The 21,804-nt window shown below is 33.6% G+C and overlaps 2 protein-coding genes and 1 pseudogene across 2 annotated transcripts; all 3 read left to right on the top strand.

The window, feature by feature from the left end:
- The first annotated feature begins 3,144 nt into the window (after positions 1–3,144).
- LOC120131690 (chlorophyll a-b binding protein of LHCII type 1-like) lies at positions 3,145–21,274 on the top strand. The gene is made up of 3 exons (XM_039148622.1): positions 3,145–3,150; positions 7,772–7,773; positions 20,387–21,274. Exon 3 carries the CDS (start codon positions 20,388–20,390, stop codon positions 21,189–21,191), a length of 804 nt encoding a protein of 267 aa, XP_039004553.1. The 5' UTR covers positions 3,145–3,150; positions 7,772–7,773; position 20,387; the 3' UTR covers positions 21,192–21,274.
- LOC120131689 (WRKY transcription factor 71-like) lies at positions 6,151–7,482 on the top strand. Its single transcript, XM_039148621.1, has 3 exons — positions 6,151–6,590; positions 6,677–6,820; positions 7,092–7,482. The coding sequence occupies exons 1-3, from the start codon at positions 6,166–6,168 to the stop codon at positions 7,465–7,467; spliced, it is 945 nt and encodes a 314-aa protein (XP_039004552.1). The 5' UTR covers positions 6,151–6,165; the 3' UTR covers positions 7,468–7,482.
- LOC120131514 lies at positions 15,058–19,620 on the top strand (annotated as a pseudogene).
- Positions 21,275–21,804: the final 530 nt, after the last annotated feature.

Below are 21,804 nucleotides of genomic sequence, written 5' to 3'. Positions count from 1 at the left end.
AACATACCTTACAACATTGAAATCCCCCCACCACAACTGGACACTTGAAACTTGAGATAACATTACTTAATTGCTTGAAAAAATCGCACCTTTCACTATGAAGATTTGGCCCATAGACGTTAATAATACCAATCTCTAAATTGTTCAACATCAGTCTGCCTTTAAGAGCAACTATTCGCCTAGAAACAACATTGTTATTCATAACAAAAACGCTACTGTCTCATAAAGTAATGAGGCCTCCCGAGGCTCATTCCGCAGGCGCAAATATCAGACCCCTTTCAAATCTGCCCTTTAAAACACGTTCAACAGGAACAAAAATTTCCCCCACTTTTGATTCCTGTAAGAACACTATATTAGGCTTATTGGATTGAAAAACCTGACTAATTTCCCTTAACTTAACGTTTTTCCCCAACCCTCTAATATTCCAACTTAACACTGAAAAACCCAAATCCATATTATCTAAATACACAGAATCACAACACATAACTCAAAACCATATCAACATTTACCCGAGAGCTCGTTCTGCGCCAATTTGTGGATGACCACCTCTTTCGAAGCAGAGAATACAACACCCAGAGTCTCTCCAACACTGAAAGTAGCCTCCGCTTCATTTTGTAAACCCTCCGAACCAGCACTGATCTCCCTTGCCGAATTAGCTTGATTAACTGTAACCCTTTTTGCAATTTGTAACAATTTTCTTCTAGTAGAACTCTTCTTCTTTCTTTTTGGAGCTGAACTTGTAGAGCGATTATTAATTTCAGCCCCGTTCATTCCTTTATCAACGCTAGGAATAATGTTATTTTGAGAATTAGATCGGTCCTGGACACGCTTCGAGGATGAATGAACCGATAATCCCCTGGGAGAATATTGGGTAGGGCCCTCTCCCTCTATCCTAAAGGAAGACACCTCATCAATGGGGATGTCTAAGAGCCTAGAACTGTTAGAAACAGATTGGGTCTCCCAAACATGCCCACCATCTCTATTTAGTTCCATATACCCGATACTGTCGTCCGCAAACAGATCCTTAGGCCCAATATTTTCAAAAATCGGCACCTCATGCAAGGCCTCATTCACAATAACCCTCATTTCCACCTCAATCTCCCCAAGTCCCCTACTAACTTCCATCAGTCCGTTGATATTTTCACTCCTCTGGCAGTGCGAAGCATGCGGAGCAGCCGAATTAAATGCGTCCTCAGAACCTGACCCTGTAACATGGACATCTTCTATCGATTTCTCCTTACTCGCTACCCCAGCATCTGGGCACCACTCACCACCACCAGGCATCAATCCATCTATGAACATTCGACTCTCTTCCTGAGCTTCTGTTGTAATTTTAATGGAATATAATCTTCCATTATAGATAATGGAAACTTTTTCTGGGATTTCCGAAGCACACTGAACTTCCAACAAAATCTTAGCTACATCAAACCTTGACCTATTACAAGTATCTTCATCAACCAACAACACTTTACCCCACAAACTTCCCAAATTCATGAAGAAACTTTCACTCCACACTAATAATGGAACGTCCGACAGAATAATCCAGGGTTTTAACTCTAATTTTGTTCTCATAACCCTCCAACAATTCCAGCTCGTCAAACCATAGAGAAACCCAATGCTCCCTATTTTGCCAACACACCTGTCGAGCAGATTCATATTTGAATTGTAAAACCACCAGTAATTCATGCCAGATACTTACCTTCACATCTAATCCATCCGCACAGAAAGCAGTCTGAACTATATCTTCATTATACATATTTTTTATTTTTCCGACCAAACAAGATTGTCTCCACGCGACCTCCTTCTCCGCAATACGAATGATCTTGTTTTCCTCTCCGTTTTGAGAAGTTTTCCTCACAACTTTATCATCCTCAAACATCACATGAATCACATTATCCTTACCTGATAATATAGAACGTTGAGAAAAATCGACATGTTCCTTAACTCTTCCTTCAACAAACTGATCCCCTCCGGCTACTTCCTTGAAAGACCTGGAATCCCTTATCGAGGGTAACCAAACTTTATTGATATTTCTGTCATCAACAGACCTCTGAAACTTTGGATCTCCCTTGTTGTCGTGAAAAACTCTAATCTTAAAGCCATCGATAATCCTCCCCATCAGCTCTACGGACCGCTAAGTCTGCTTCAGATTTCCTTCTGAACCTAACAAAAGCAAAAGTTGAGCTGGCTGCTACTCTTTTCCTGCTTCTGAACGCTATAAACACATCGATCACAACTCCATAAAAGTTGAACACCTCCTTAAGGATTTTGGGATGAATCCTTTTGCTCACATTATTAACAAACACAGAAAAATATTCCAGGTGTCTAGGTGTCTAATGTTACAAACGTTATTATTTTAGGTGTCTGAGCCGTAACAACTGTTAAAAAACTCCATTAAGTGACATGTATTACTTTATGAGAATTTTGAGAATTTTATTTAAAAATAAATAAAAATATTTTTATAATTAAAAATCTAATTTCTCTTAAATTGCAAAAAAAAAAAAAATCCTAAATCCCTAACTTTAATCTGCCAATGTCATCCTTGCATGCCATGACCATTGTTGTCGACATTGTCCTTATCATCTCCCTAATCATATGTCATCATCCTTATCATCGATTGGCCGTTGGGATTGTGTGGGATCGTGATTTATAGTGTTAGGGTTCTTTGGGGTCACGTTGATTGGTCGTCGATTGTTTCTTATTCCGGTGACTTTTCATGGGGTTATTGATCATCAAGCGGAGGTTCAGCAATTGACATGAGCTTAGCATTTGAAATCAAGGTTTTGAAAGTTTTGAGATTTTTTAAAAAATTGAAATATTTAGGTTTTAAAAAATATAATTTTTATTTTTATTTCAAAAAAAAAATAAAATTATCAGAACTTGAAGCGTGTCATTTAACTAGATTTTAACGGTCGTTACGATCGAGGCATCTAAAGTGATAACATTTGTAACATTAGACACCTAGATGGATCGAAAAAAATATTGGACACATATTTAAAAAAAATCAGTATAGTTTGGACAATTATTTTCTAATTAAGCCTATTTTTACTAGGGTTAATTTTTTATTTAAACACCGGTATTCGATTTATTGATCGACAATTTCAGATCGTGTTTTATAGATGCTCATTATAGTGATGACCTTCCAACTCAGTTTGCTCTATTCGTAAATATCATGAATCGAACTCTTAATCTTATTTGAGAAATCTAGTATCTCATTCTACTAGACCGTTTGATTGTTGTTTCGTTGAAACTAAACTTCAATACATTGTAAATATAATATTTTATTAATTAAATTTAATCGAGCTTAATCTAATTCATGATAAATTTATTTTAAAGATAAGCATATGTTGGTATTTAAATTATATAGAAAAGGTTAGAAATATTCTACACGTAATAATTTATTTGAACAATTACGAGTTATTTAGCTAAATAGTATAATTTAGTCAAGCTAAACGGAATGAAAGTAGCTATAATGAGAGGCAGAAGCAGGCATCGGACAAAAAGTAGCTATCGGTAAAAATCAATGGGATGATTACCGGTGAACTACTAATCGTATTTGTTGGTAAATGCATGAATTGGCCGGTTTAAAAGGCAAATTCCGCAACAACTCTTCATTAATGCCGTCTTCCATAAACGCCAAACAACATTAATTCCTCCATCCACTCTATTTGATTTCAAAGTACAGCGAGAAGGGTTTTATGTTAAAAGAAAGTGAATTTTAAAAATTGTAAAAGAGAATGAATTTTTAAATTATAAGAAGACAAAAATATATTATTAATAAAATATTTAAAATATATGATAATTTAATTACTTTAAAAAGATAACTGTTCTAATCTATTTATACATTCTTTGATGAAACTTATAACCCCATATTTAGATTATACTATTATGTATTTGAATTGAAAAAATATATTTTATGTTGAAAAATATATAGTTATGAAAAAAAATATTAACAAACTAATATCAAAATATAACTCAAATTTTTATATTTAAATATTCTTTTTTCAGATTATTGGAGAAATACAGTGGGCTTAATGTTTTATTGAGACAAATTGTATGAAGTTCACGACACAACGTGGGAGAATATGGGGAAGGTGTGTCAAAACGGGAAGCAAAGGGCAAAAAGGGAAAAGAAAAGGTGCGGATGACTCTAGGGTAGGCGTAAGCAGAAGCGGCAAAAGTCTCTCCCACGTGTCGGATGTGGGTTTTGGCTACGGTCAAATGCCGGTGCCAATAATGCCACGTGTGTGCCTAATATTCCAAAAAAACTTATGAAGTTTGAATGTTTGACCGTTCCATCCTCTCTTTCATCGTCCCTAAAAAGGCACCCTTTTGATTGTATGCAACTCGGGTGGCGTTTAGTTCGCAATAAACTCTTCAAATTATAAGGAATTGGAATATAATTCTATCATTTTTTTTATATTTGATTCAAATTTTTAAAGAGAATTTGAATTAGTCATGACTTCAACTTTTCATCAAAGGAGGGAAAGTGAATTCTATCTATTCTATGATCGAATTCAATATTTTTGTTTGAGAGAATTGAAATTTGACCATGCTACCCTTATCAATTTTTTGGTAGCTTATTCATATATTGAATAAAAATATATTTTTATTATTTCGGGTCGGGTTTCTAATTCATATATTTGGGTTGATTCAGGTGAAATTTTATTTTGGTCAGGTCGGGTCGGCTTTTTTAAGTGTTATATTCGGGTCGGGTCGAGTTCGGGTTTACGGTGAAAAATACCCGACCCGACCCGAAAATATATATAATTTTACCTTATATATTTGAAATAATTACAATAATACCCCTCTCTATATAATTTTTTTTTCAATTAAGTCACTATTTTTATTGAATAAAAATAATTTTTTTATTATTTCGGGTTGGGTCGGGTTGGTTTCTAATTCATATATTTGGGTAGGGTTGGGTTTCTAATTCATATATTTGGGTCGGGTGAAACTTTATTTTTGTCGGGTCGGTTTTTTTTAAGTGTGATATTCGGGTTGGGTCGGGGTCGGGTTTAAGGTGAAAAATACTCGATCCGACCCAAAAAATATATAATTTTACCTTATATATTTAGAAATAATTACAATAATACCCCTACATATAAATTTTTTTCAATTAAGTCATTGTTTTTATTGAATAAAAATAATTTTTTATTATTTCGAGTCGTGTCAGGTTTCTAATTCATATATTTGGGTCAGGTCGGGTGAAACTTTATTTTAGTCGGATCAGGTCTCGGATGGAGGTTCCCTTGTTCTCGAGTCGGGTAGACCAAAAACCCGACCCATGGTCATCCCTAATTGGGATGATTTTAACTTATGATGTTTATTAGCATGATTTTTATAATTTATTAAAATGAATAATCAATAAAATTAAAATTTAATATTTTTAAAATTTTTATAATATGTTGTTACGTGTAATTTATAAAACAAACTAAAATTAAGTAAAAAAATAAGAAGGGTAATCTTGTCATTTTATATTACTGAAATCAAATTCATCTGATATGTCTGCGAATCAAACAGAATATGAAATTCGATTCCAATTCCTGACAAATTTTAATTTTTTCACAGATTTCAATTCTTTCATAAACAATCGAACGAACCAAATGTCACTTATGGTATTCTTCGCAAACTTCTCCTCCGCCTTCCCACGCTCCTGCCCTGATTCTCTCTCCCATCTTTTAGATTACCAAGAGTTTCCCAATTGGATATTTCAATATTTCAAGATTTCTTAAAAAAAATACACCATTTAATTACTGTAGCCGTATCAAATTAGAAATTTATTACAAAAAAAGTATCTAATTAATTTTATACTTAATGAAAGAAATTTAAAAAATAATCAATAAACGTATGTTTAAAATATAAAAATACATTAATAAGGTTAATATATATCTAAAATATACATTAATAAGTACGACTGGAAATGTTTCATTACTAGAAGCCACCTTTTGGTCTTCCCATTGGAAGATGTTTTGTCGAGCCTTTCTGGTTTCTGTCTCTTGTATCTTTCTATCTTTTCATCCTGACTTTTTTTTTTCCATATAAATATTATATATATAATTCAAACAACATAAAGATATGTTGAACCAAACCACAACCTAATATTTGAGGCCTCACCCTTCTTTTTTCCCTCGTTCTTTTGTATTTCGTGTTCATAATTTCTCCATGTCGGATTTTAGAAACTTGTACTACCATGCGAGTTCATTCAAGAATGATCACGATCAGCAAAGTTTTGGGGATGAAACTGATAGCATCTATAGGGTTTCGTCATCCTCTGTTGATCCTTCGGTCATGAGCTTCCCTGATTGTTTACACACTACTTCCATGGACTACGGTTCACTTGAAATGGCTTTTGGTCTGTCACCGTCATCGTCGGAAGTATTTAATTCAGTCCAAGGAAGCAACCGGGCGACGAAGCAGCTGGTCGGTGCTGAGGATTTAGGAGGCGGTACCGGTGAAGTTACGGGGACTCTTAATTCTTCTATTTCTTCTTCATCCAGCGAGGCTGGTTGTGAAGAAGATTCAGGCAAGAGTAAGAAAGATGTGCAGTCAAAAGGATCAGAAGACGGAGGTGAAAGCTCAAAGAAAGGGTAAATTAACCAAGTTTTTTTTTGGCTTCATTTTCATAATATTGTAAAAAAATCTGGTAAGTGTAACTGTTTATTTTATCTAACAGGAACAAAGCAAAAACGAAAGGAGAGAAAAAGCAAAGGGAACCACGATTTGCTTTCATGACTAAAAGTGAAGTTGATCATCTTGAAGACGGGTACAGATGGAGAAAATATGGACAAAAAGCTGTGAAGCACAGCCCATATCCGAGGTTTGGTTCTTTTGATTTCTTAATTACCTGCAAAACCATGATCTTTGCATTACACCGCCCCATTCTTTTGACTACACCGAGAAGAGTCAATGTGAAACTTAACCTGCAAGCAATAACTTGAGGGTTTCAGTATTTGACTTTGCAAAAAGTTAACTTTTCTTTTCCTTTTCGTTTGGTTCAGCCTTTCTAAGGAAGCAAACATAAGCTTGTTGTGCAGGTTCTTTATCATTAGCTAAGGCACAATATTTCCGGGTTTTTTCAATCAATGCAGAAGCTACTACAGGTGCACTACACAAAAGTGTACAGTGAAGAAGAGAGTTGAGAGGTCATTCCAGGACCCGTCGACTGTTATCACAACATACGAAGGCCAACACAACCACCCACTTCCGACGACACTGAGAGGAAGCATGGCTGGTCTATTTCCACCTTCCATGTTAACCCAATCGCCACTGGGGGGACCAAACTTCCCACACGAACTGCTCATGCAGATGCCTAATTATCACCATCAGATGAATAACCAAGCCACTGCTGGTTCGATGTTTGGACAAAGCGTTAGCCCTTTTCAGCAGTACCTCCATCACCCGGCTCCGGACTATGGACTTCTTCAAGACATGGTTCCTTCCAGGTTCCTTAAACATGAACCATGAGTCTCCAACTCTCTTACTTCTACATCTTTTTCAGTTTACAGTATGTATATATATACGTGCATATATGTGATTTAGTTAATTTTATTACTAGCTTCATCTATCTTCTCTCTAGAGCTAGCCTAAGAATTATTCTTCAATTACTGGTCTGGAAGGGCCTAACACCAAGGACTAGATGGGAGTGGGAATCTTCTTTCTTCCTTTCCTTTTCTTTTCTCCCACTTGAAACTTGGTTGAGTCCTTCACATAGATAGCGGTATGGTTGGTTTTTGAAGAACAAGAAACCTGGTTTTAAGAGGATTTGCAGACGTGTAATACTGGATTATTAAAGCTGCATTTTTATATGCATGTTCGTTTATCATTATCGTTGATGGAATTATTGATGCAGAATTTGAAAATAATAATTTTTTTCCTTTTTTTCCCTGGGCCGGCTATCTAGCTTATAACCTGAATAAAAAAAGCTGATGAGTCATCCTGCATGATATTGACAGGGCTGGAACCTTCTCTAAATCATATTTAAACAAAAGGAGGCTCCTAATAAAACTATGAAAACATAATTATACTAAACGCCGCATGTCACACGAAAAGGAGTATAATATCAAAATTAATTAAAATTAGATATAAAATCAAGCTATAAAATAATAAGAATATATCAACATTTTTATATTGTTTATAATGCCTTTTTCATAACGTAATTATAGTACAGGTACATGAATTGTTTGATCTAAAATTTCATGGCAAATGACCTAACATTCCCCTAATTTGATTATTTTATGTAGTGTCCCTGTTCAGAACCCTTTTCCACCGGTATTCGTACAAGAAATATTCCAGCCATAGTAGTATATACGACATTTGACACATAGTAGGGTTAATTAATTGAATTTAATGTAAATTTATGATATTGTTAAATTTGATTTGAGAGACGTAGAAGCCACGTTTTCAGTCAAGTCTTGAACGAAATTATTGGAGTTTAGTTTCGTGTTGGGGTTTCCAAATACAAGGGTGTCAAAAATACAAATCGTATATAAATAATAATATGATCCTGCTCCTCCTTCGCCCCCGCCTAATTAAAATATTTAGGCAAAATGGTAATCTTTGTCCCTATAGACGTAATTTGTCATTTCCGCTCTTATTATATTTTCACATTAATTTAACTCTCGGAATTGCTCAATTGCATTATTATATATCATATATCTAATTTAAAACCTTAAATTATAAACTATATACTATGACCATATTATTTCTAAACCATAAACTTAAAACATTGACTTGGAGTTTATAATTTCGGGTTTTAAGTTAGGCGAAGAGTATAAAATGATGCAATTAAGCAACTTTGAGTGCTAAGTTGATGCGAAAATATGATAGAGACAAAAATAATAAATTGAGTATATTACGCGGACAAAGATAAACCTTAAGCTAAATATTTAATTCCTTTTACTTGGATTACTGTGAAGATTTAGATGCAAAAGGAGGATTAACGGACTGTCAAATTGGATCAAGCTAATGTATCTGCCCATCATTTTCAAGCCCAAACAAGAAGGAAAAAAAGAAAATTTAATTTGATACATTTCTAAAATTATTAATAAAACAAAATTATATTTTTTTTCAGGAATAAACAATGTTAAAATATATATGTAATATTTTATAAAATAAATATTTTTATTTTTATTTTTTGAAACACTCTAATCTTTAATTTTTCATTTTTAGTCAAAGTGATTTTTTTATTTTGAAAACTGTTAATATAATATTTACATAAGTGTTTAATTATTGATATATTTTTATCGATGTAAATATATAATTTTGTTTTAATTTATCTTTTGTTATTAAAGTTAAGATATTTTTGTATTGTTAAGTCACGTGATATTTGTTTTTATTAGTTATTCTCTAAAAGAAGATATTAATGATTTAAAATAAAATAATTATACATTTAGTTAGTTAATTATCATTTTAATTTTATTCGGGTTATTTATTATTTTTTAAAAGAATCATTATTGATGTTATGTTTTATTTTTATTTTTGTCACTTGCCGTTAAAAATTAATAAAATTGTTGAAAAATAATATTTTTTTCTTAAAAGTAATTATAAAATAGGATCTATTCAAAACATTTCTTAATCATTGATAAGATATACAACGTAAAACGCATTCGCTTGAACTCGAAACTTCTAAGAAGAATAACACTTATTTTTATTAACGGGATCACTCAATAGAATCAATGATAAAATAATAACAATTAAATTACATATTAGATAATTACAATTAAAAGAATTAATTGATAATAAATGTAATTTAGATGACAAATAAAACATTAAATAAAAAATAGAACAGTCTCCTTACATAGTGAATTTTGCAAATAGAACAGCGCTCAATTTTGTAAATCGAAAGTATTTATGACGGACGAAAGATAATAGTCTATTATATTATTAGAACGACAACTTAGCAATGATATCCCATCTAATATCAACAATCAATCTCCGTCTTAATCTCAAATATGTTACAAAATACTTAATATCAAATAATATTAAAATTTTGTTAAAATTTTTATAAAAAAAAATTAAAAAATATATTTTAGGGTAAAGTATATAAATAGTCCACAAACTTTTAGGGTGCTTGTATTTTGGTCACCCAACTTTTGAAACTTGCAATACAATTATCGAACTTCTAGTTCGTTTTCAATAAGGTCTCTGTTGTTACCTCGTGTTAGTTTTTGTTGGTGTGACACTTAACTACAGTCAACTCCTCTCCTTCTTCTTCTTCCCCAAAAGTTTTCACAGTAAATCCTAAATTTTGTCCATAATTTTCATTGAACTCAGTGGCGTATCCAGAAATTTATAATGGGGGTTCAAAATTTTAATTTTCTTTTCTTAAAAATAATGGGAGTGTAAAAAAAATTTCCATTTTTCTTTAACATATTATATTAAATTTTACTTTTTTTCCTAAATAATGGGGATGCACTTGACCCCTAAGGGAATTAGTGCATCCGCCCCTGATTGAACTTATCGAAGGTGAAGAAAAATGAAGAATTCGACTCAAGAATGCATGTGATGGCAGCAATGAAAACTATCTTATTCATTTGTTTCAGACTCAAATCCCCCTTATCAGTTTATTAGTTCTCAAATGAAAGGAAAAAAAATATTAAATGACACAGAATTATTTGGGTGCAGAATTTTATTGATTTGGCTGGAAGTGAACGAGCATTCTTTTGACGTCCCTAATTATTTGGATGCATTCCCCACTCGGTATCCTAGATGCATTAACCCATGTCTCCAAGTGTTTGTCCCAGATATATAGTCTCATGTAATCAATTATTCCCAGAACAAGCTCTTTCCGTTCCTCATCCACTCCGACCAGTAATGAATAGTCCACGACATCAACCGAATGAAAACCACAGAATACAATGTTCAAACACTGCTGCTAGAATCGAAATACAGTTGGGCAAAACAACCTAAAGTGCAATGGAAGAACTTCGTTCACATCATGAAAATCTCGGTTATGGCATTGGTCAACTTGGAAGGTGACAAACCATTTTACGAGTTCATGTCAAAAGCAACTTACCGCCAGAAAAGATGTGTCGTTCCAAATAGCTCTCTCGAGACTTCTCTTCGCCGTGCTTCCAAGAGAAATGGGCTCTATTCGCAATGTTTCTAACAGATTCATGTCTAGCAATACTTTGTTTCTTCCAGCTGTATCTGGATTATATCGTGATCGCGCAGAGCCCTTGAGATCATAAATCCTAGATATACTTTTTTTCTGAAAAATAGGTTCTCCATCTCCACGAGATCCATTTTGTTTCCTTTCCATCTTTCAGGTGTTTGCAGAGACCTATCAAGCCAACTAAAAACTTTACAATTAGAACTGATATATTAGATCCTCTACACTGCAACTGGAGACACGGAAACAAAGCTTTGAAAATGAAAAGAGGACAACCATTGGACTTATCAGCAACCCATTCATCATAATCTTTGGAACTAAGAGCATATGATATTATACTTGTAGGATCATTGTCATAAACAGCAATGACTATATCACTATTGCCCCTCTGCGCAAGAAGTAACCGAGCTCCTTCACCCAAATAATTGTGTCATTTACTATTATTTTTCTTTCATTTGAGATCTAGAAGACTGATAAAAGGGGGGATTTGAGTCTGAAACAAATGAATAAGATAGTTTCCATGGCTGCCGACACATACATTCTTCGGTCAAATTCTCCATTTTTCTTCACCTTTGATAAGTTCAATGGAAATTAAGGACAAATTTTAGGGTTTACAAAGAGTTTTTGGGAAGAAGAATAAGGAGAGGAGGAGTTAACAGAAATTAGGTGTCACGTCAATAAAAACTAATGGGAGATAACGGCAGTGACCTTATTGAAAATAATTAAAAGTTTGATGATTGTATTGTAAGTCTCAAAAGTTGGGTGACCAATATGCAAGTACCCTAAAAGTTTGGGGACCGTTTATATACTTTACCCTATATTTTTTAAATATGTTATACATTTAGTTAATAAATTTTAACTAAACTTAGATAAAGAGGAGAAATTGATTAGTTTTTGAATGAACCACGATGAAGGTCCATGTTTCACAACATATTTTATGTTTCCACATCAGATCTATCCCCCCAAATCCTAATATAACATATAGAGTACCACAGTAAAATTATCAAATCTAATATCCACAATTTTAGGCTCAAATTATGATATATATATATATATATATATATATACTTTCATATTTTATTAATTACTATATTAGTATTAAATTAATTTATTTTGACATTTAAAAATTGTAAGTTAAAAAACATGCAAATAATTATTTTTTAGTTTTATTTTTTATTCTTTATTTATAAATATTACTACTTTTTAAATCATTTTAATATTTATAATAATACCAAACTTGAAAAGTTAGAAAGTACACAACATTATTAAGTTATAAAGTTAATCCTAACTACACGGACTTATTACATTCGGGATGTGTTATAATAGCATAGTTAATTAAAATGATATTATTTTATTTATTTTATAATATTATTAGATAATAATAATAATAATATAAGATAATTGATAATAAATAGAGATTGATTGATGAAGTATTTTTAAAAATTGAAATTTTATGTAATCTAAATATCTTTTTTATAATTTTTAATAGTGATTTAATTTCATACTTTTTAAACTTTAGTACAAAATAAAATATAAAACATCAAAGTTCATCTGTATGTTTTTTATATCTGTTCGTTTAATGTATTATGTTCCATTTGCTATATTGATAATTGTTTTCGTACTTTATTTTCTTACATAAATTTAATAACATTAAACATGAAATGACAAATAATGTAAACGTTGATAGATTCTATGCTCTGTTTTGAAAATCGGATCGGATAGGTTGATTTAATCGATTCAATCGGGAATCGTTGTTTAGTCCGGTTCAATCTAAATCGGTTAAACCGTTATTGGTGAACCGGCCAGAACCGCTGAACCGTTCGAATCGGATCGGCTGAAAACTGGGAAAAATCGGGATTTTTCTTTAAAAAAAAAAAATTAAACCAAACAACGTCGTTTGTTAAACGAGCCAAGTCGAACTCGAGTATTGCTAATTTCGACTCGAACTTGAAAACTTTAAAAGTAAGCTCAACTCAACTCAAACTCACAAGCTAAAAATTATCAAGTTCAACTCAAACTCGAAATATAATATTGAAACTTGAACTCAAAAAGGTTTTAACTCAAAAAAAATTAGAAGCTCGATTGAAGCCTAAAATTCGAGCTTGATTGAAGTGAAAGAATAGTTCACTCAATGTTCACCAAAAGGCTCCATGATTTTGAATGTCAAATTACCTCTATTATTTATAGAAGTTAGTTGTGATGCGCTTCTATGTTTTCTTAGCAATGTGAGATTGTTTTGTTCTCATATTTTTACTCTTTAGACTTTTGGGATACTCTTTTATGTTTCTTAGTCATGTGGGATTATTTTTTAAAAAAAATTAAACCAAACAATATCATTTTGTTATGATTTTTTTAACCCCAAATTTATTTTTTAATTATAGTTATATAATTATATTTATTATTTAATATATTTTACCTTAAATATTATGTTGTAGTTAATTTGAATCATTTTGTTTTACTTGATTTTATGATTTTTAACTTATATGTGTTATGACTTGCTTTGAATATGACTTGTGATATAAAAAATTATTTTTTATTAAATATTTTTTGGTATTTTTATTTAATTTTTTAAATAATTATGATGTCGTCCGGTTCTTTCGATCGATCAGATCAATTCAACCGATTAAACCAATAAATCGATAGTATGACTGGCTCGCTAACCGGTCTGATTCTGAAAACCATGATTCTATGTTTATTTTCTCTCTTTTTTCTGGCGTCGCGTTAACAAGCACAAAAACTGAAAGCAAAATAGCAACCAGAGACCGAATCACCCAAACAAACAACGGCAACCATGGCAAACAACCACCGTTTGGGAGAGTGAAAACAACGTCATATCTAAAATCCTTTTTAATTCTTATTCATTCTTCAAGCAAGCTGCTCAGAGATCTCCTTCGTCTCCGATTTTAATTTTTATTTATTTAAAAAAAATAAAAACTGTTGTTTTTGGCGTTGTATTATGAGCATGTCCTGGCATAATCTCTCTCTATTCTGCGCATTGGTTTCTCTTTCCTAGGTAACTATTTCTTCTTCCTCTTCTGAAGTTTTTCCTTTTCACTCTCAATTTAGATTTTTGCAATTTTTTTTTGGATTGGTTTAATTTGGTGCTGTTGCAAATATTAGAGTTGGAGGAGGTTATTGTTTGATCCAGAAAGGAAATGGTGGTTTCTGGACCAATTACGCCTGGACAGGTACGGTTTCGAAATTGTATTTTATTGATTCTATGTTTTTATTTTGGTTAAGCTTAATTTAGTTGAGTTTTTGTAATTTTATTGGATTTAGACAATGTGATTTATTACCTGCAAATATTTGTAGTTGCTTTTGCACTTATTGAACTTATGATTTATATGTACTAGTTTTCAATTCTGTTTATTTTGTTTCGTTATCAAGAAAGTATGTAAGATTCAGGCCAAACATTTTTTTTGACAATGGCCAAACAATATTTGTATTTCTTTTTTGTAGAGTTTCAGAGCTTAATTTAGTATCTCATAAATTTCGGTAGAAAATGATTCTTCCCCCCCCCCTCCTTTTAGATTGTTAACAACTATCGTACTACTGACTTTTGAAGTTTGATTTTATTTTCCTCACTTTGAATTACTGAATTTTCTCGTTTATCCATAGTTAACATAAGTGGCTAGCTTGGTTTGATGTGTGAACAGATTTGACTCGCATATCAGTGATAATGTATATAATCTGATAAGATATGGTTATTTGTGATTATGCTAGTGTTCATACTTCATAGTATAAATCTAAGTGAATGATTTTGGGAAATCTATGTAGTTTTACTTGATATTTGATTAAGAGAACTTATGTACGTTTGTTATAATGCAGGAATAGCATTTCAACCGTCTCGACATCTATTTGCAATTGGGTTTTTATTTTTAATCTTTTGAATTTCTTAACCATGCACTATGTGAATATATCACTCCACTATTCTGACTTTAGTTATGTCGCATGTTGTTTCTATTTTATAAGGTTTGATAGATTTTTGAACTGTTATGCTTGTTCTCGCATGCAATAGTCTTTCCTGAAATACGTAATGAACTTTTTTTGGTTTTTATAATTGTTACAGTTGTCTTTTCTCCTAGGAGTTATCCCGGTTTTCATCGCATGGATATATTCAGAATTCCTAGAGCACAAGAAATCTGCATCTCTTGTTAAAGCGTAAGTAATCATTTGATGCAGGAGCTAACAAGGGTGCACATATTTGATTCGCTGCTATCACTATTCTTTGGAGTTATTGAATTCAATATTTTACCATTCTGATAATGGTGTTTCTTTTGCAGCCATTCAGACACTAATCTTGTTGAATTAGGAAATGAGACGATTAAAGAAGATGACAGGGCTGTTTTGCTTGAAGGTGGTCTAACAAGATCTGCATCTACTAAAGTCCATGCTTTGGCCATCAAAACGAATTTGATTAGGTTGCTTTCTTTAAGTTCCAGTCTTGTTGTGGATTTTTTCATGCTGTGCTCTTTACACTCATTTTTGCATTTCCCTTATGATTTTCAGGTTTTTGACTATGGATGACTCTTTCCTGCTGGAACACCGAGCCACTTTGAGAGCAATGTTAGTCATATACAGAAATATACTTTTTGTTTTTGACAGCTTTCTGTTTTGTGTTGTATTTAACTTGGCAAACTATTGCAGGTTTGAGTTTGGGGCTATTCTGGTGTACTTCTACATATGTGATCGCACAAATTTACTTCCAAGGTGCTTTTATACTAGTTTGGTTATTGATTGTAGTTCATGAGTCTATCTTTTATTTTTTCTTTTTCGAAAAGCTACAGATTTATACTGTTGCACCTCCATACCTAATTGGGTCTTGATTTTCACTTGTATATATAATAATATTCTTTTGTGATTTCTTGTTACGCCGGTACCTTATGTTTATCTATGTCCATCTTATTCACTCTTAATTTCTTTCCCGTCAAAATGACAGAAAGGGGGTTAGTTTTGGTTCACCCATCTCCTAAAAGTCTCTTCAATTAATTTTCACATTCCAGCATCCTTGAAGCTCATTGTTTGTTGTTGTCCTCATTTTCTTTCTAGTTGAATGTTATAAACAACCTCTTTTATTCCCTTGTACTTGCATCCTTCCTTGATTCCTTAGTTTGGGTGGGCTGTTTAATGCTTATGTAATAAGCAGGTTGTGAGAGTATCTACTTCTTTAATAGTTGGAAATTTTTTATGCCTAATTTTTTAAATCTTTAAATGGTTTAAAGTAGTCGCATATTATCACATTGATGGTAGGTTGAGGGTTCTACTTTGCTTTCTTATGTTGATCAACACTACAAGGATTATTAATTTTTCTATATTATTTCTTATGTGTCTTTCCTTGGACAGAAATACAACCGTGACCCTTTCCTCTTCCTCTACGCCCTTCTTATCTTAGTTTCAACAATGACTTCATTGAAGAAACATACTGACAAATCTGCCTTCTCTGGAAAGACGATGCAATACCTCAGTAGGCATCAGACTGAAGAGTGGAAAGGATGGATGCAGGCAAGTGTTTATTTTTTGACTTGTTACCTTTGATTGAGTAACTACTTAAGCATAGGCACTCTCCAAACACCTATTTTTGAAAAGATGGTATTTAGATTATGTTTCCTTGCCTTTGTATATGCTTTCCTTAATATGGTTGTTTCATTCTTAAATCTCTGAAATGGTTTAGGTGGTACTTTGTGCCACTATACCTTTTCTATTTGGTCATAGCTAAGGTACCTCAATTATGATTTGAATTTTGATCAATTTTATTTTTCATCTCAACTGCTGTTTATTTGACATTTTTTTTTTATTCTTGCTAGTTTGTTGTAATATTGATAAGAATATTTCCCATTAATTGGGAAACTACCATATGAAATGCTGTATGATAATTGATATGACTGTTCAGTCTTTATATCTAGACTTGTGTTCTCATGGGCCAATTTTTGCCAGTGCCTTCAAAGCACAAAAAATTCTTTTTACTGCCAGATTAATGAGATTGCTGGTGTCTGCAGTTCCTTGAAAATCACGATATCGACTGAACATTGCTTCTGTACTCACATGTCTCCGTTTTGCTTTTTTGTAGGTGCTATTTCTGATGTACCATTACTTTGCTGCGACGGAGATATATAATGCAATACGTGTCTTCATTGCTGCATACGTTTGGATAACTGGATTTGGAAACTTCTCATATTATTATATTAGAAAGGACTTTAGCCTAGCACGCTTCACTCAGGTGATATTCCCTTTCTGGGTTGTAATGCTAAACCTGTGGTCCTTACATAGATTTCTATTTGATGCAGATGATGTGGTGACTAAACTTCTTTGTGGCTTTTTGCTGTATTGTTCTCAACAATGACTATATGCTTTACTACATCTGCCCGATGCATACACTTTTTACCTTAATGGTTTATGGAGCTCTTGGGATTTTCAACAAGTATAATGAGATACCATCAGTGATGGCTGTGAAAATTCTTGCATGCTTTCTTGTAGTCATCTTTATTTGGGAAGTTCCTGGAGTTTTTGAGATATTCTGGAGTCCACTAGCTTTTCTATTAGGTCAGCAACCTACCTACGTGGGTCTTCTACATTTCATTTCATTTATTGGCTTATAAGTAATTACGCCTTAGAATGTTCATGTCCTAATACTCAGCTCCCTTGGTGATATTCGTGCTTCTCTTCGTCATTTTATTTTTTTTGGAACGCCTTACTTTTAAACACTTGTGCCTCACATGTGAATAAATCTCTGTTGAATTTCATTTTCAAGATATACTTATTTTAAAGCATGTTCATTCTTATTGGCTCGGATTTTTGTAGTTCTTTGCTTAAATTGCCTTTTTTCTCTCTCTTCCCAAATGGCAGGGTACACTGATCCTTCCAAACCTGATCTCCCCCGATTGCATGAGTGACATTTTAGATCTGGTCTGGATCGCTATGTATGGATAATTGGAATGATGTATGCTTACTATCATCCCAATGTAAGTTAAATTTATTAGTCGCCAGTTCTGTACAATTAGTGCACAATTAACAATCTCTTTAAAATGTTTTAAATCTTAGGTGGAGAAATGGATGGAAAAATTGGAGGAATGTGATACCAAGAGAAAATTCTCAATCAAAGCAAGCATTGTTGCAGTTGCTTTATTTGTAAGTTACCTGATCTTTTCATCACTATATTGATGTTATGCATTTTTGGTTTTTATAGATGCTTCTTTTTTTCTTTGTTTTTTTTTATTGTATATTCTTAAATTCTACAGGTTGGGTATATGTGGTATGAATGTATTTACAAGCTGAACAAGGTTACTTACAACAAATACCATCCCTACACATCTTGGATTCCCATAACGTGCGTGATAAGGAATTCTTTTCCCCTGATTTACTTGGACATTTGAGGACGTTTATGTGAAAGCACATGGAATATCTTGTAAATAGAATCTGATTTTCAGGTCTTCTTTCTTGTGATTCTAGTGTCTACATTTGCTTGCGGAATTGTACTCAGCAGCTTCGAAATTACTCTTTGACTCTCCTTGCGTATGTTTCTGGACCATTATTAATTTATTCAAATCTGTCTTTTTTACAAGATAGGGGATTATTGATTTATCTTTTCATCAGTTTCTGGCGTTATTTGGTTGAGGCATTGCACCCTTCTTAAAGCATGATAATTCCAGAAGCATGGATGCCAACGGAAGATTAACAAATTCACTTCTATGAGATTGACATAGTTGCATTTCATATATGCAGATCAGACGTGCCTAATGGACAACCCAAGTGGTTTCTTTCTTTTATCCCCGAATATCCGCTACTCAACTTCATTGCTTACAACCGCTATTTATATCTTGGTAAAGCAAATTTTCTCCTCTTCCATATTTTGGCAATAGTTTCACTTATATTCATTTTGTTCACTTTGGTTGCCATCTGGCCTTGCTTCTGTAGGTATCTAATCGTTTATTCGAATTAACAAATACGCTTAAGTCAGTTTTCATACCCACAAAAGACAACCGACGGCTGCTATATAATTTCATAGCTGGAGTAGCCATTTCACTCTGTTTGTACTGCACTTCACTTCTTCAGATTCCTCATTCTACTGTACTCTCTTAATTCCTGCATCCATTTCACGACTTTTCAGAATTTCAAACGATCTGTTGGCTCTTCTTTTATCATTGTTATGTTATTAACCCGCATATAACTGATTTCATAATTTCAGGCCTGAAAAACATGGACTATAGAGAGGCGAGATAGCACTTTTACATTGGACATACAATATATATATAATAAGAGAACTCGAAGTCGTCTATGCAATCTAAGAAGCTTCGGACTCGAACGTTCCCAGCGATTTTTGAGTAAAACTGCCCTATATATTCGTCCTTGATTCTATACTATGAGTCTTGGCTTTGCCTTGGGACTAGGATGGGAGGCGGGCAAGCATGCATCCAACAGGAAGTAAATCTTCTTTTTTCCCTTACATTTTGTTGAATATCAACGAACTGCCGTATATCGTTTACCTTGTTCTTTTTGGTCATTCATTGAAGGATGTAGATTCATGTGACATAGAATGTGCTGTTTCGGTACCAAACAAATTGGTGATCCAATATTAGTTCAAAAAATTTATTTTTAAAATTTTTTGCTTCGTAATCATTTACAAATCTTCACAGATGGCAACCAAAGTGAACAAAATGAATATAAGTGAAACTATTGCCAAAATATATGTTTTTAGAGTTTCTCATGATAATGTATATTACCTTTTATTCCTTTCCCCTAACTAAAGCAAATAAATAAATAAATCACGGCACTATCTATTATCAAATAAGAAAAAATCAACCTTATTTCGACAAGGTGCAACTATTGAAACAAATGAAATTTTTAATATCCTTGCTAGTTTTATCCTATCAAGTTAAAGCGATATAAATGAGCCGAAGGCGAGTGATCCTTAATCTTAAATATAAAAATATAAAATAATGTCTGTCCCAAGGGGATGGAAATCCGGGTATGACAAGTGGCTTTATCTCATTGGAGCAACAAACAACACTTAGAGAATTGTATGAGAGCATCTCCAAAATTATCCGAGTATATAAAAGAGATCAAGTGTTTTGTGGATTGAAAGAGTGCCAAGTGGAGATGCAAAGAAAATATGGAAATCTTGAGCATCTAATGAAATGAGAGATACAGATACCCTGCATGGATAAGGATTGAGGAAACTCACCCACTTCTTCCTACATAAACCTCTGCGTATTCCATCACTCTCAAAACGTAAACCAATAAACTCCCATTACCGGAAAAAAAACATCGAGGTTTCAGAATGGCAGCTGCAACCATGGCTCTCTCTTCCCCATCCTTCGCCGGAAAGGCTGTCAAGCTCTCCCCTTCCGCCCCAGAAATCCAGGGAAATGGCCGTGTTTCCATGAGGAAAACCGCCACCAAGCCCAAGCCTGCAGCCTCCGGTAGCCCATGGTACGGTCCGGACAGAGTTTTGTACTTGGGTCCACTCTCCGGTGAGCCCCCATCTTACTTGACCGGAGAATTCCCTGGGGACTACGGTTGGGACACAGCCGGTCTCTCCGCTGACCCAGAGACCTTTGCCAAGAACCGTGAGCTGGAAGTCATCCACTGCAGGTGGGCTATGTTGGGAGCTCTGGGGTGTGTTTTCCCCGAGCTTCTAGCTAGGAATGGAGTCAAGTTCGGTGAGGCCGTGTGGTTCAAGGCCGGATCTCAGATCTTTAGCGAAGGTGGACTTGACTACTTGGGTAACCCAAGCTTGATCCACGCTCAAAGCATCTTGGCCATCTGGGCTTGCCAAGTTATCTTGATGGGAGCCGTTGAGGGTTACCGTATTGCAGGTGGGCCTTTGGGTGAGGTAACTGACCCCTTGTACCCAGGCGGCAGCTTCGACCCATTAGGTCTGGCCGATGACCCAGAGGCATTTGCCGAGCTCAAGGTGAAGGAGATCAAGAACGGCCGATTGGCTATGTTCTCAATGTTCGGATTCTTCGTCCAAGCCATCGTCACCGGAAAGGGACCATTGGAGAACTTGGCTGACCACCTTGCTGACCCAGTTAACAACAATGCCTGGGCCTACGCCACCAACTTTGTCCCCGGAAAGTGAGCTTTAGAGAATGGGGGTGATTTGTGTTTGAAGTTTTCTTTGTTACAAATTTGTTGCATATCAATAAGATGTGATTTTCGTGTGCCCAAAATGCAGTTATAGTTTGTTTGCCTACCTTCTTTACCATCTTTAATATCTCCGTTTCATTTCAAAAGGAAAATGATGAAAGTTAAACATACAAGGGGCAAACCAATAATTAACCAAAAAATGACTTATGGAGTGATTCCAAATTATTATTTGTTTAGAATTTTTTTATCCTGTAATTGTTTAAATTTGAAACATCTAAAAAAATAATACTTTTAAATTTAAAACATCTAAAAAATTAATACTTCTTTTTGCTATTGAAGTCATTCGATGGATTTTAGGATTATAAGGTGGAATAGAGCTTAAAGAATATTGAAAGTAACAATGAATATCATTTTTTTCTTGCATTATGCTTTGTACAGAGCAATGGGATTACGCACTCAATAAGCAAAATATCTAACTTTAATAATTCCTTGCAAATTAAGAGTTTTGCGATGATTATATTGTCTACCATATACGAAAAAACAAATTCATGACCCTTGCAAAAACTGAATTGGCATGTCTGTTTTAATTAAGGGTAGTTTACCCT

The sequence above is a fragment of the Hibiscus syriacus genome, unplaced genomic scaffold (genome assembly GCF_006381635.1).
Source record: "Hibiscus syriacus cultivar Baekdansim isolate YM2019G1 unplaced genomic scaffold, ASM638163v2 tig00110556_pilon, whole genome shotgun sequence".
Lineage (NCBI taxonomy): Eukaryota > Viridiplantae > Streptophyta > Magnoliopsida > Malvales > Malvaceae > Hibiscus > Hibiscus syriacus.
This window is presented reverse-complemented; position numbering and strand designations above follow the sequence as displayed.

Excerpts from the sequence above, each read along its gene's own strand:
- LOC120131689 (XM_039148621.1), top strand. The coding sequence starts at position 6,166 with ATGTCGGATTTTAGAAACTTGTACTACCATGCGAGTTCATTCAAGAAT. Across the intron at positions 6,591-6,676 it reads GGTGAAAGCTCAAAGAAAGG|GAACAAAGCAAAAACGAAAG; the intron begins GTAAATTAACCA and ends TTTATCTAACAG. Across the intron at positions 6,821-7,091 it reads AAGCACAGCCCATATCCGAG|AAGCTACTACAGGTGCACTA; the intron begins GTTTGGTTCTTT and ends CAATCAATGCAG.
- LOC120131690 (XM_039148622.1), top strand. The coding sequence starts at position 20,388 with ATGGCAGCTGCAACCATGGCTCTCTCTTCCCCATCCTTCGCCGGAAAG.